Source organism: Miniopterus schreibersii, assembly GCF_964146895.1.
Source record: "Miniopterus schreibersii genome assembly, chromosome: 2".
NCBI classification, from domain to species: Eukaryota; Metazoa; Chordata; class Mammalia; order Chiroptera; family Miniopteridae; genus Miniopterus; species Miniopterus schreibersii.
Genome location: NC_138102.1, coordinates 170,348,971 through 170,363,695, shown reverse-complemented (window position 1 = coordinate 170,363,695; position 14,725 = coordinate 170,348,971). Strand labels below are relative to the sequence as shown.

General features: G+C 36.0%; 1 protein-coding gene across 1 annotated transcript in view; it reads right to left on the bottom strand.

Moving 5' to 3' along the window:
• Positions 1-14,725, bottom strand: part of CFAP54 (cilia and flagella associated protein 54) — a 215,331-nt gene that overhangs the window by 112,722 nt on the left and 87,884 nt on the right. The window contains exons 32-38 of the mRNA XM_081128376.1: positions 14,498-14,595; positions 9,960-10,190; positions 7,522-7,664; positions 5,858-6,039; positions 4,060-4,287; positions 1,807-2,030; positions 1,573-1,708 (exon numbers count right to left, since the gene is read on the bottom strand). Of these exons, the coding sequence (XP_080984502.1) occupies positions 1,573-1,708; positions 1,807-2,030; positions 4,060-4,287; positions 5,858-6,039; positions 7,522-7,664; positions 9,960-10,190; positions 14,498-14,595 (1,242 nt within the window). The remainder of the gene's footprint in view (positions 1-1,572; positions 1,709-1,806; positions 2,031-4,059; positions 4,288-5,857; positions 6,040-7,521; positions 7,665-9,959; positions 10,191-14,497; positions 14,596-14,725) is intronic.

The following is a 14,725-nucleotide window of genomic DNA, read 5'->3' as shown; positions in this document are numbered from 1 at the left end:
ATAGATGATAGATAGACAGATAGATAGATAGATAGATAGATAGATAGATAGATAGATAGATAGATATAGATGGATGATAGGTATAGATATAGATAAGTGGGTAGGTAGGTAGGTAGATAGATAAAAGATAGATAAATAGATAGATGATAGATAGATGATAGATAGATAGATAGATAGATAGATAGATAGATAGATAGATAGATAGATAGATGATAGATAGACAGATAGGGCTTACTACTTATGCTTCTCTGATTGAACCCTGACTGATACAGGCAATTAGATATGTCAGCACAGAACTCAGGAGAAAGGCCTAGAATGGAGATGTAATTTTGACAGTCATCATCATAAAGATGGTACTCAGACCCAAGCCTGAATCAACTCACCGTGTCAGAGCACATGCACAGAGAAGACAGAGGACCAAGGACAGAGTGCAGGACACACTTAACACTAAGACACTGGGGAGAAGAGGAATCAACGGAGGCAGAGGAGCACCCCTACTTTACCCTCTCCTTTGTCTGCTACGCCACAGCCTGTGGCCTTCCTTATGTCCCATCTCAGGACCTCAGTCCTTCTTCCCTTGGGCTGGAGTGCTCTTTCTCACTGGATGGCTGGTGCCTTCCCATCGAACGCTACCATTTCCAAGAGGCCTTCCGGTCACCCTCGCTAGTTTCTCCTCCCACCCCAGCCTATCTCTAGTCTACTGACCTATTCTGTTTTCTTCAGAGAACTTCCCAGAATCACAAATCAAGTTTACAGGTTTATTATCTGACCCTCCACTCGCCCCTCTGAAGTTAAGCTTCACAAAGCAAGAGCTCAGACTGTACTCTCTCTACACAGAATGTGCAGGAGGCGAGAACACGCAAAGGCTAAAGGGAACCTCTGTGAAAAGAAGCGCATGGAGTTCTGGCGGGGCGGCTGCAACTCACAAGCCACAGACGGTGTGTGGGGCAGGGGCAGGGTGTCAGCCCCCACACGCCCAGGGGCCCTGGGCAGGATACAGGCTGTACAGCTGAATGCACCGGCTCCGATCGTAGGCAGTCGATACATATTTATTAAATAACAAATGGGAGAATTCACTTACTGCTTTCCTCCACCTAACTCAAAGCTCAACATGACTGCCGCAGGTCTTAGGCACTTTTGCCTTTGTGAGCCCACTCCTCCTCCAGAAAATAAATATTAAAAATTATATTTTTTGCTTGTATTGATATAAATATAAATATATGAGTAGGGGAAAAAAACAAAATATTTTCTTTGACCTAAAAGTTGCTGTTCTCTGCTCATTTGAAAAAGAATTAAAACATTTAGTGGGCCCTTAAAAGTACGATGGCTCTACACACATGGTCCTCAGTGTGGGCAATGTATAAATCAGCCGTGACAAGTTTCCCGTGTACAAGGACTTATTTTAGTTTATTCTGTTTATGGGAAATACTGGCCCATAGCTGGCTCTCAATAATGTCTGTTGATCTGAATGATAAAGGACTATGTGAAAATAATATTTATCTGATTCCTAAATCTTGGTTGCATGTGTACTACTAAGAATCACAACTGCATAAATAAAAGAGTCAAACGTACCTTCTCTTTATATTCAGCCTCATATCTTACACAAGGTTGTTGGGTAATGTCTGGGCCCTCAAACTTGGATATTCTCAGAAGCAGCTGTCGCTGTGCGTACACCAGGAGTGGTGTCACTTGCTCTGTATATCTCTCACTAGACGGTAAAGATATGTTAAAAAGCAAACTTTAGTGAAAACATGGTTTTTTTTCAGTGAATTCTGTCACTTGAATTGCCCTTAGAGCAATACTTACTGTGAAATTATATTGAACTGAATGGCAAGCGATACTAGTGTTTCCCATTTTTCTACCTGATACAAAAGTTCCAGAGATTTTAATACAAAGTCATGGATCCACTTCAAGTCAACCACGTTTACATTATCCAAAGGATGCTCAAAAGTAAGGCTAGAGCCGCCGTTATCATTTTTAATATTTCCATAGCAACTTGGAACACTGAACTCTCCTTTTTCTTCAATAATCTGCAAGTAGCACATTAAAAAAAAATGTGAGATTTCAGATTTTACTACACTTTTTTTTTTTAAAACTGAATGTGATATATGGAATTATAATATGGAGAAAACTGAACAGAAAAAAATTAAAATATTTTTATGAAGCAAATGAAAGCCTGATAATGCCATCCAGTGTAACTTCTGTGATGGTGGAAATGTGCTACATCTATGCTGTTCAACACAGTAGCCATTCAGCACATGTGGCTACTGAGCTACTGAGGTATGACTAGTGCAATGAGAATTTCAATTTCATTTCATTTTAATTCATTTAAGCTTAAATTTAAATAGCCACATATGGCCCTGGCCGGTGTGGCTCAGTTGGTTGGAGTGTCATCCCGTGCACCGAAATGTAGAGGTTTGATTCCTGGTCAGGGCTCAAACCCAGGTTGCTGGTTTGATCCCCAATCGGGGCACGTGTGGGAGGCAACCGATCTATGTTTCACTCTCATATTGATGTTTCTCTCTCCCCCTCCCTCTGCCTTCCTCTCTCTAAAAAAAATAATAATAATATTAAATAGCCACATATGGTAGTCATTACTGTATTAGCACACAGTGAGGTCTATACTTATTGAACATAGTTACTGAGTTAGGATATTAAACCAATAAGACAAAATTTTGAGGAAAAGTAGGTTTTAATATATACAAATAATTAAGTTTCCCTAATACATTGGTTACATTCATCAGTTTGTAGAATAGTATGTCCAATTCCCTGATGCAAAGGAAATAATTTGGAGAAGGAAATCATTGAGAAGACCCTCTTTTTGCCTAAGTTAAAGAATTATTGTGTAAGTATTGTGTTCCAAGCTTTGAGTGTCCAGAGTACATGTTGAATCTCTGTTATTAGGCACATACACATCTATGAACAGTATGTTTTCCTGGTTAATGGAGCTTCTCATAATGAAATGTCCCTTTTTATCTCTCTAAATGCTTTTTTATTTGAAGACTATTTTATCTAATATTAGTATAGCCTCACCAGCTTTTTTATGCTTACTATTTTTATGATATATCTCTTTCTACTGTTTTATTTTCTACCTGTGTGTTTTTTTATATTCAGAATGCTTCTTTTGAGGACAAGTATAGGTGTTTTTCTTTTTAATTCAGTCAGGTAATCTCTGCCTTTTAATTGGGATGTTCAATCCACTTATATTTAATATAGTTATTGATATAATTGGTTGGATTTACTATTTGTCCCATACGTTTTCTATTTGTTTTTGTTCCTGTTCCTTTCTCCCTGCCTTCTTTAGTTAACTGACTATTATTTAGTTTTCCATTTTACTACATTGCCTTTTTAGCTGTATTTCTTTTTTAGTAGTTACTCTAGAGATTATTAAATGCATCCTTAACTTATTACCTTCCACTTAGAGCTAATATTGTACCACTTTATAGCTATATAAAGTATAAAAACTTAGGACAGTTTAATTTTATTTACCCTCCTAGTCTTCTGTGCTATTGCTGCCATATATTTTACATCTGGAAATTACCCCATGACTCAATGTGTTTATATGTTAACTAATTTTCAACGTGTTTAGGATATGTCATGTTTGAATTTTTTCAATTTTATTTTCTTGCTTTAAATCACAGTGTGTAAGATTTTAAATGGTAAATTCTACCAGATCTGAATTAACGGAACAGGGACAGATAAAGCAGTGAAATAAAGATTTTAAAAAACAAGCTTTATGATCTCTCTTTATGTCTGTTTCTTTATCAAAAGATTACAATGAGTATTAAATGCATTAATGTTAGTTTATGTAGAAGCTGGAGCTTAGTAAATGATACTTTCTGTTCCCTTTAAGAAATTAAATTTTCAGGCTAAGATATTTGTAATTAACACCAGTGCAAGACATATATAGTGAACCAAATAATAATGAGAAGCAAATGAAATACAGACAAATCAACTAAGAACTCAAGAATATTACTAATTTCTACTTACCCCAAGCTGCATGGTGCAAAAACACTTGTTAACTGAATACAATAAAAATAAATACCCAAACACTCTTACCTCAATAGAATTGGTATTTTGTAGTTCTATTAACATGTCAATAAGTAGCTCTGCTCCCAAATAGAATGGTAAAACAGAGATACAAAGGAAACCGTCTTGACTAACAGGAAATATTTTATACATGTCCACTGCTTGTTTAAGAAGTATCTGTAGCTCCTGAGTAAAGTTCCAAAGGGTCCGACAGCAGTTCTGAAGCAATGTCCAAAAGCCGCCACGATGAGCCAGAACCTAAGACCAACACAACATTGAAAAGAACCCAAAGTTCCAGAAGTTACACATCTCTGAACGACTTCATCTTTCTGCAAATATTGTATGTTGGTAATAAAAATAACTAACACCATTTGTTAGGTGCCACTTATATGTGCTAGATACTGTGGTAAGACCTTTACATGCATCATCTTAGTTCCTTCTTACAGCAGTTCCTATGAAGTAAGTATGCACCAGTATTCTATTCAACGTACAGATAAGGAAATGGAGTCATGGAGCTAACTTGCCCAAGATCACGAATCTACTAAATGGTGAGCTGAGCTCTGCACATCGGTGGTCTGACTCCAACACTGTCTTTGTGTAGGTGCTGGGAACGTGGCGGTGAGCAAGAAAAACCAGGTGTGCTTTCCTGCTGCCTCAGGTTATTAGGGGAGACCAACACTAACTGGGTAAGTACACAAATAAAAACGTAATTTCATGAATATTAACTGTTGTAAAGAAAAATAAAGCAGAGTTGGATCTGAACCTGACAAGGGTGAGAGAACACCTCCTTTTACACCGGGTGGTCAGGAGAGAAGTCCTCTCTGAGGAGGTGACCTATTGAATGTTGAGTTGAACAAGTCCAGTGAAGGTGGTGATGGGGTGTTGGGTGGGGGAGAACATTTGAGGCTGAGGGAACAGCAAGTGCAAACGATGGGGGACAAACCAGAGGGCTGCGGAGCAAACAAGCTTAGTGCTTTCAAGACCGGAGAGGGAAGAGGAGTCTGAAGAAAAGCAAGAGGAGTTGAGTTCTGAGAGGTGAGCAGGACCCAGACCTTCTAGGGTCCTGAATGTCATGGTCAAGGAGATGATGTGGGTTTACTTTACATTTTTAAAGAGCCTCTCTCTCCACAGAGAATATGGGGATGTAAGTGTGTTTCTTTCTTGTCTAGAAAGGGTAGATTTCCTTTCATTTTGAGGGGATTGAAGTACCCCTCTCCTTACTAAGAGAAAAAGGAAACTAATTTCTTTGTAGCTAATGAGTCCAATTTGAGTTTAATAATCTATCATATAATATTTAAGAAGAAAAAGAGAAAAGTATATGAGAGAAAACACAAGTGGCCTGTAGACCAAGAGGTCAGGGAGCAGAGGCAGATCTTTCCTGTGGTCTAGAAAGATCTTCCCCAGTGCTGGAGGAAGGAAAGGGGTCTATGGTGCCTGAGGGGGGATCAAGATTCCAGAGAGAAACCCCTGGTGTCACCAGAGAAGCCCATGTCCCAAGTGTGGCAAGAAAGCAGCAGAGGACTGTGTGAATATCCACAAAGTGTGTGTAGGCAGGGACAAAGGCCACCTCTGCTCCAGGTGGATGGATAACTGATGACAAAAGGAGCTCACCCCTCTCCCTGACAACTTGACAGTGCGTAAGACCTCATTCATTACCATGGCAGGCAAACCGCAAAAATGACTGACAGAAAACCCAGCAAATTCAGTCTTAAAATTGAAACTGAAATTACAGATAGTAAGCAGATAAATACAATATATCTTACTCCCCCAAATTTATGGGCTGAGATTTGCTGTCTACCACATTAGCAAATACCAAGGACCACCTTACCATTGCTCTCCTGCAATATAAAAAGATCTTCATAAAATGATCCAAAAGACCCAAATTTGCAGCTCGATCTTTTTCTCTACTACTAAAAACTGGTTGAAAGTCTGAGTCATAAACTGTTTGTGTCTTAGAATCATTTTCGTCACTCATTTTGATATCAATAAATGTCGGAAACTCTTCAGCATCTATGGTACAAAAATAAAGTATAACGTTATTGAAAACAGAGAGTTAAGTTCCAGAAGACACAGCAGGTGACAAGCATCAGGTGAGTAATTCATACAACAATTGCTACATAATTTTGGAGAAAGGACGGGATTATCACACACACACTGAACCAGGAAAGTTTCTAGAGAAGGAAGCACTTAGATTAGGTCTTAAAAGGGTGGGTGTGATTCAGCTATGAGGGAAAACTATGGAGAGCATTCCAGGCAGGGATGATGGCCCAGGGATGTCCTGTTTTTTGAGGAAACAATGACAGGATCACACTGTTCCTTAATTTCCCCCCAAACAGGCCATTCCCAGGACACACACACTGGAAGGCAAGTAGCATTCCCCAGAAGTAGGCAGTGCGGCAACCCGGGCCCCTCCTTCTCTTAGAACTCTGCAGTAAATAAGAAGTCTGAATAGAGTATTCTATTGCCCACTTCATGGAAGCTCTTACATAGGGAGCTCGTTTTTAAAAAAACTCAAGAAGCTATATATTATAATCTACATATAAAACTCAGACTCTTTCTGTGTCTTGGAAATTTACTTTCAAATACTTCAATATTCATAGAATGGCATGCGGGTACCAGTTAAACTTAATCTACACTCTAGAAGAAACCAAAAAGCACGTCAAGTACCTCAAATATGAATCAACATTCCCTGGGCAGTTAGCCAGCATACAGAAGTATCCTGTTCAGCAGTAAGTTACATAGCACGGAAAATACCATTATTAGAAATCTACATAAGAGGGTTTGTAATAGCATAAAGATCTTAGAAATAATTTTTTATTTGTCAAGTGAGTGGTATTTGAGGTAGATGATTGCTTAGAAATAGTGTCATCGGTCCAGATCGAGAGCCCTGTACTCCTGCATCCCTCCATCTCTCAGAGGCCCCTGTCACCTGACCTGATGACAATATTAGTTGGTCCTGCCATCAGAATATTACTGCATTCATCTTGGAGTAAGCTTTCATGGAAGGTGCTAGTTGGAGATCATAAGGCAAGAGTAGACTGTTCTGAGTATAAAATCGGTACTACAAAACAGCCATGTGACTATTTCCATGCCTGCTTGCATCAGCAATGTTTGCTGGAATTTGTTCTGAAACTTACTTCCATTAAAATATAACCCCTGATAGTACGTCTTCACCTATTTGGACCACTGGAGGCTACCAGTACTTCTAAAAGAAAATTATATTTGCTAACTAACCAAACTGTTTTAGGTCAGAACACAATACAAGTATTTGCAAATACATATGATACGACCATAAAAATAGAAAAATTTTAAAATACAGCAAATAAGAGTCCACTATTAAATATCACAACTCAACTCAATTCCTTGGTCATTGTGAAATGGTGCGTGTAATTCTGTGTGTGTGTGTGTGTGTGTGTGTGTGTGTGTGGTGTGTGTGGTGTGTTAGTGAATAAAAATCTAGAGGCAATTCTATAGTATATTTATTTATTTTACCTGATGGTAAATTTGTCTTTCTTTTCTTAGCTGAATGAAGGAAATCAAGCATCACTTTATAGTTTTCCAGAGTCAATTTTCCTGTTGGTAATACTGTTCCTGAATTGTACAGTGAGAACATACTAGGATCACATGACCGGAAACTGCAAGGGGGGGATTTTTTATTAAAAAAACAATATAAGCAAAATTGAATTAAATATGTCAAATACAACCTACTTTATTTTTTTAAATATTTGGGAGTTAGTACTCTCAAATTTTGGATCATGATGGATTTGGGCACTTAACCAAAGCCAAATAATTTTCCATTAAATGTTAAAATTATGCAATGTAACTTTGCTCTTAGGAGATTTAACATCAATATCTATTTTGCTGAAAGGGCCCATGAAAATGGGAATGGAAGATCTATACTCAATCTAAGAGTTCTGAAACAGTCATTTACATCAACTTAAAACCACCTGATCTAAACACAACTCAGTGATCATGCCTACGACATATACCAGTGTGTCTGTTATCAATGCTTGTTTCTTTTTTAAAATAAGGTCTAAGCAATAAACAATCCTCCACCATCCATCCATCCACCCACCCAGACACACATTATATAGAATAAGCATATATTAACAGTTTTAATAAAGCTGAATTTAGCACCAAGTTACCCTGACACAGACTGGACCACCGTCTAATTACTGTGCTGCCAAGTCACTGAACATGTATGGTCATGCATGACTGAAGTCATCATGGTTCAGAGGACAGTAAGAAAGCCCATCTGATCTGACCGGCTTTCCCTCTCACGGCCTCACGAATGGAGCACTTTGTCAAAGCTTTCCCTGTAGGTCAGGCAATCTAATTGTTTTTTGTTTTTTTAGGAAAGCAAATGTTTCACCTTTATGAGGCCTACTTTATTTTTTTTTTTACTGTGTCGCTTTGTGTTTTAAATTTATTTTTCAGTTACAGTTGACATACAATATTAGTTTCAGGTATACAACAGAGTGATTACACATTTATACACATTATAAAGTAATCACCCTGATAAATCTAGCACCCATCTGACACCATTACAATATTATTGACCATATTTCCTATGCTGTACTTTACATCCCCAGGACTATTTCTGTAACTGGCAATTTGTACTTCTTAATCCCTTTCACCTTTTTTTCTAACTGCTTCTTAAATGCAAATCTGGTCTATCCCACATAGGAAAGGGATCTATTTGGAGACACTTTTGGGAAGGTTCAGTGTGAAGAAACAGAACTGGGACCCAAGTTCATTGGGGACTTCAACCTGTATATTTTATCACTGGATTACTGAAACAAGTATTCTCTTAATTCATATTCCTGTCACCAGCCTTTCCTTCCTCCAATCCATTTGGTATGTTGCTGTCAGAGAAATTTCTTATCCTAGCCCTGCTCAAAAACTCTTCATAATCTCCTGTATATAGATAAAATTTCAGATTTAATATACAATTAAGACTTTCTGTGATCTGGTACTGACCTACTTTGTTAATTATTCCATACCATTCCCTATCATATACCCCAGATTCTGGTCAGACTATTTGGGATTCTCATCCTATGTTTTTCCTATCTGAGTTCTAACTCATGGTTTTCCATCTACCCGGAATGGCTATTTCTCTTTCTGCATTTCTAAATCTTTCCTATCTGTCAAGAGACAGGCCAAGCGGCCCTTCCCCATGAAATTGTTCCTCAGCCAGAATAAAGCATCCTTCCCAGGAACAAAGAAAACTTTCTGAGTACGTGGCCTTCTACCATTACCTAGAATTACTCATGAACACCTGTGATCTACCCCACCAGACTCTTAACCTGCACATCCTACTCATCTTTACATGCCCACTGCACCTATCTCAGTATCTTGTATCTAATGGTTGCTCAACAAGTATTTTCTGAATGACTCCACCTCACCTTTTTAACAGCTATGTAGTATTCCATTTATGTATTTATTTTTTTTTATCTTCCATAACACTTTAGCCAAAGACACTCAATAAGAACTCAAAAATGTCTTTTGAATTAATAGAAACTTTACATTATATGAGAATATGTGACCTGTTTCTAGAGGTTTATAATATGTATTCCACAGAGGCTTAAAACATCTCTAAATAGAGACTTGCCTAATGTCCACTAATAACTACAATACTGTACAATTAACATTAAATTTCTCTTGGAATTACATTTTCTCCTTTCACTGAAAGCTATATTGGGAAACACAGTCAAAATATATGCAAATTAGTACTCCATAAGTGCTTATATCTATCACCTGCTTGGGAAATATTCTAAGATAAAAAATTAAGAAATATATCGATGGCCAGGTAAGATGGAAGCACTCTGTAAACCTCCTTAAGTTATCATCAACATTGGAGCCCTGAACATACAAATACAATCCATGTTCTTGAGACTTTAAAAGTATTATTCATTGATAGTATACTATACCTGACCATTGCATGGGAAGTGCCAAATTTCATCTTCATACGTTCCCTTAGCTTTATTAAAAGCAGGTTGAAGTGTGCATTTGCCAGATACAGGTTCATCTGAGCTCTCCAGGGAATCTCTTCAAGACATATTTGATGGAACCTCTTCTTTTTAATATAATTCAGTATTACAGGATTCAAGTAGTCCACGAGGAGTCGATGTGCTATTTTTCTAACATCAGTTCTCTTATTTCTACCGAGGGACAAAGAAGTTTTAAAATTACACAAACTTTCTGATATTTGAAGAGGAATGATTCCAATTTACACATAACCAAGAAGTCACTTGACTGCCCTTACGCAAATGTTACTGGCTTATTTATCATCTGCTGAGTGCTGAAAATGTGAAATGGGGCAAGAAAGAACACATGAGAATAAACACGAGGGACAAAGTCACTTCCTATTGTCTCCAATTCTCTCTCATGTCTGTGTCCTAAGCTTGAACCAAACAGCTCTTTTCTTTTCCATAACCAAAAGGCCACTGAGATTAGACAAATAAATTACAACATAAATTGTTCACATTCATCAGCCAACTTCAGTACTGAACAAGAAAATAACTTCTCTGTATGGTTCCTCAAAAAAACCAATGAAGCAAAATTTTTTCTAACATTAGCTAGACTGCAGAAGGAAATAAAACATCAATCAAGGATAAATGGGGTAACTTCATAAAGCCATATTCAATATGCTTTGGAAAAAACTAATATTTCAAAATTTATCTAAGAGTTCATATTTTAAGTATAATATATATTTGTTTAAAATTATTCCTATCAAAATCTCTAAGTAGTCCAATTATTTTTATTATTACATAGTTGTTTATATGAAATGACTTATTTCTTTAAATTACTTTTATCAACTTTTTTTTGACTGTTGGCAATGTTGCTGTCCCATTGGTCAGTGTGATTCTACCTGATGTTCAATACCATTAGCCATTAGAGAAATGCAAATTAAAGCCACAAAATATCATTAGCACCTATTTTAATGCCTAAAATACAAAACAGTGATAACACTAGATGCTGGTTAGCATGAGGGGAAACTAGAATACTCATACGTTTATCGTACAACCTAGCAATTGCACTATTGAGCATTTTATCCCAGAGAGATGAAGATTTATGTCCATATAAAAAAAACCTGTATATGAAGGTTCATACCACCACTATTCTTAACAGGCAAAACTGGAAAAAATCCAAATGTCCTTCAGTGGTTAAATAGTTAAATTGTGGTACATCAATACCACAGACTACTACTAAGCAATAATAAATGAACTTGGGTGGCTCTCAAAGTAATTATGCTGAGTGGAAAGAAAAAGTCAATCTCAGAAAGTTACATACTGTGTAATTCCATTTTTATAATATTCTTGAAATGACAAAATTATACAGATGGAGAACAAATTGGTGGTTGCCAAAGGTTGGGAGGGGGAGAGGAAGGGAGGTGGCTGTAGCTATAAAAAGGTACCATGGGGGTTGGGTATGCACACACATATGTGTGCATGTTAAAATTGCTGTAGTCTGAATAAGTTCAGTGGGTTGTATCAATGTAAATTCTCTGGTTGTACTACTGTACTATAGTTAAACAGTTAACTTAGGAGAAACTAGGTGAAGGATATATGGGATCTCTCTGTAATATTTCTTGTAGCTGCATGTAAATGTACAATTACCTGAAAAAGTTTTTAAAAATTCATGTTACAACAAGGATGTCCACAATCACAAACTCTATTCAGTATTAAACTTGAGGTCCTAACATGTAGGCTAGACAAGAAAAAGAAATAAGAGGCTTGAGCATTAGAAAGAAATAAGCAAAACTTTCATTATCTCTTCACAATATGATTGTCCACACAGAAAATCTGTATCTATGAATAAATTATCAAGGCATATAGAAGATCAAGTTGCTTATAAATCAATTATATTCCTATACAAAAGAAGAGAAACATTCAAAATGTAATTTTAAAATACTATTTACGCTAACACAAAAAGCATTTATTTGATACAGATATCAAAAGATGTGTAACACCTTTATGGAGAATATCATGAAAATTTATTGAAAGGCATTAAATAAGACCTAAGTGGTCTGTCTTCTAATAGAAAGACTCAATATTGTAAAAAATATATATTCCCAAACCAACCTATATATTCAATTTTATCTCTACCAAAATCACAAGTTTTTGTGTTTTTCGATAAACTATTCCAAACTATTGTGTGAAAGAATATCCAAGACTTGAGGCAACTGAAGGAAAAGAACATGCTGAAGAAACTTATTCTCTCAGATAAGACTTAATTTAAAGCTAGAGTAAGTATGATGGTATGATACTGACTCAGGAACAGACAAATACACTAATGTAATGGGACATTAAAAAGATCCCAAAACTAGATACATGAAAACTCGCTAAATGACAGAAGTGATAGTGATCACAGAATAGACTACTCAATAAATGGGGCTAGCCAACTGGGTACCTATGATGAAACCAAAATTCACAAAATTAAGTTATAGTTGAATGAAATCCCTAAATGTGAAAATCAAAAATTAAAATTCACAAAGAAAATACCTTTACTACCTTGGGTTAGAGAAGAATTTCAAAAACAATAAATGGAAATATTGTTACAACTGACTCCATTAACAAGCACAACTTTTAATTTTTAGAATAAACTTTAAGATGTTTATAGATGAACCACAAAGTGGGAAAAGCATTAGTATCCAAACTTCTAAAAATAAACTGACGAGCAGAATAGATTCAATGACATGGAAGCATAGTTGAGACTGACGAAATGTCAGAGGGAAGGAGGAGAGGGGGTGGAGGGGGAGAGAGTAACCAAAGAATTTATATGCATATATGCACAACCCAAGGACACGGACAATGGTGGGGAGAGGGTCTGGGAAGGGGGAAGGAACGGGGGGAGGGAAAGGGACATTGGGGAGAAAAAGGGACATCTGTAATACTTTAAACAAAAATAAAAATTATAAAAAAAATAAAAAAATAAAAAAATAAAATAAAATAAAATTCTGAAAAAAGAAAAATAAATAAATAAATGAGAAAAAACCCGAAAGTTTTTAAATGTGCAAGGATCTAAACAAGCAGTCCAGAGACTAGAAAAACCCTAAGGTCTAATAAAAATATGAAAAGATGCCTAACCTCAGCAGTAATCAAAGAAATAAAAATTAAAATAATGAGATAACATTTCACAACTCATAGTTTCACAAAAATTTGAAAGTTTGATAATTTTATCAAGTGTTGGTAAAGATGTTGAATAATGGAAAATTGAAACACCGCTGATAAAATTTAAGAGCAACTTGGCAATATCCAGTAATGGCTATCAAACACAAAGATGTTCATATCTCCATTTAAAAACAATGTAAATGCCCATTTACAGGAGACTAGATACAGTTTATTCTGAAATTGAATACTATACAGAAGTGAAATGAATAGCTAGACTTATGTATCATCGACATGAAAAAAAAATCTCACAAACATAGTATTAAGGGAAAAGAGCAAATTGGCAAAGCAAACTGTAAAAACTAATATATTAGTTAGGGATATACACATAAATAGTTGAAGTATAAAGTCACTCACAAACATGATAAATTATTGGGATAAAGGGGAATGGAAATGCATTCCAAGAGGGATACATGGGAATTTCAGCTGTGTTTAAAATATTTTATATGGTAAGCTGCATATTAGGGCACATGTTCATTTGTTGTATTATTTTCTATACTCATCTAAAATATGTCATAATTTAAATTTAAAAGGTAAAGCAATAATAAAAAAAAAAAAGATAGGCAAATGCAAACAAAAAGAAAGTGAGAATAGCTCTATTAATATCTATAGTTGCAAATCAAAATCAATAAACAGATAAAGACCTTACATAATGAAGGTAAAATATATATAGAATGTATAAAAATCATAAATGCATACTCATAAAAATAGAAGCTAAACATTTTAACATGCTTCTTTTTTAATTTCAGAGAGAGAAAGGGAGAGGGAGAGGGAAAGGGAGAGAGAGAAACATTAAAGATGAGAGAGAGTCATTGATCGGCTGCCTCCAGCACACCCCCTACTGAGGATCATGCTTGCAACCCAGGCATGTGTCCTGACCGGGAATCAAACAGTGACCTCCTGGTTCATAGGTCAACACCCAACCACTGAGCCATGCCAGCCAGGCCATAAGTTTTATCAACAAGAACATTAGATCCATCAATAATAAAAAGTAATTTACCAATTTGGTCTACTGACCACTCTAACTAAACTGCTGCTGCCATCACCTCCACCGCAGGCCAACTACTCTGTAGCATATCATCCTGTTCATTTTATAAAATTTATAAAAATTTTTAAATTGCCTTACTTATGTGTATGTTTACTAGTTTACTGTGCTAATTTATTAGTATATAAGCTTCTTGATTGCAGTGATCTTCTCTCTCTAGTTAACCAGTATATCTCTAAGCCCAAAATAATGTCCAACACACAGAAACCTTCAAGCAAATGTTTATTGAATTAATTAAATAATAAATGGATACCTTTCATGATCCGACATTTCAGAAACAAATGGATTTTTGGATAAAAAATCTCTTAGAGTTCCACGTCTTTTACTTCTTTTTTTTTGTATTTCTGTAATCTTAATACAGAAGAAAACAAAAATGTTACAAACTAAAATTAAATTCAGAATACAATACTATAATTTACTCATACCCTAATGTTTATCTCTTGACATTAAAATACAGTGGTTTCTTTACACCCCTCAATTA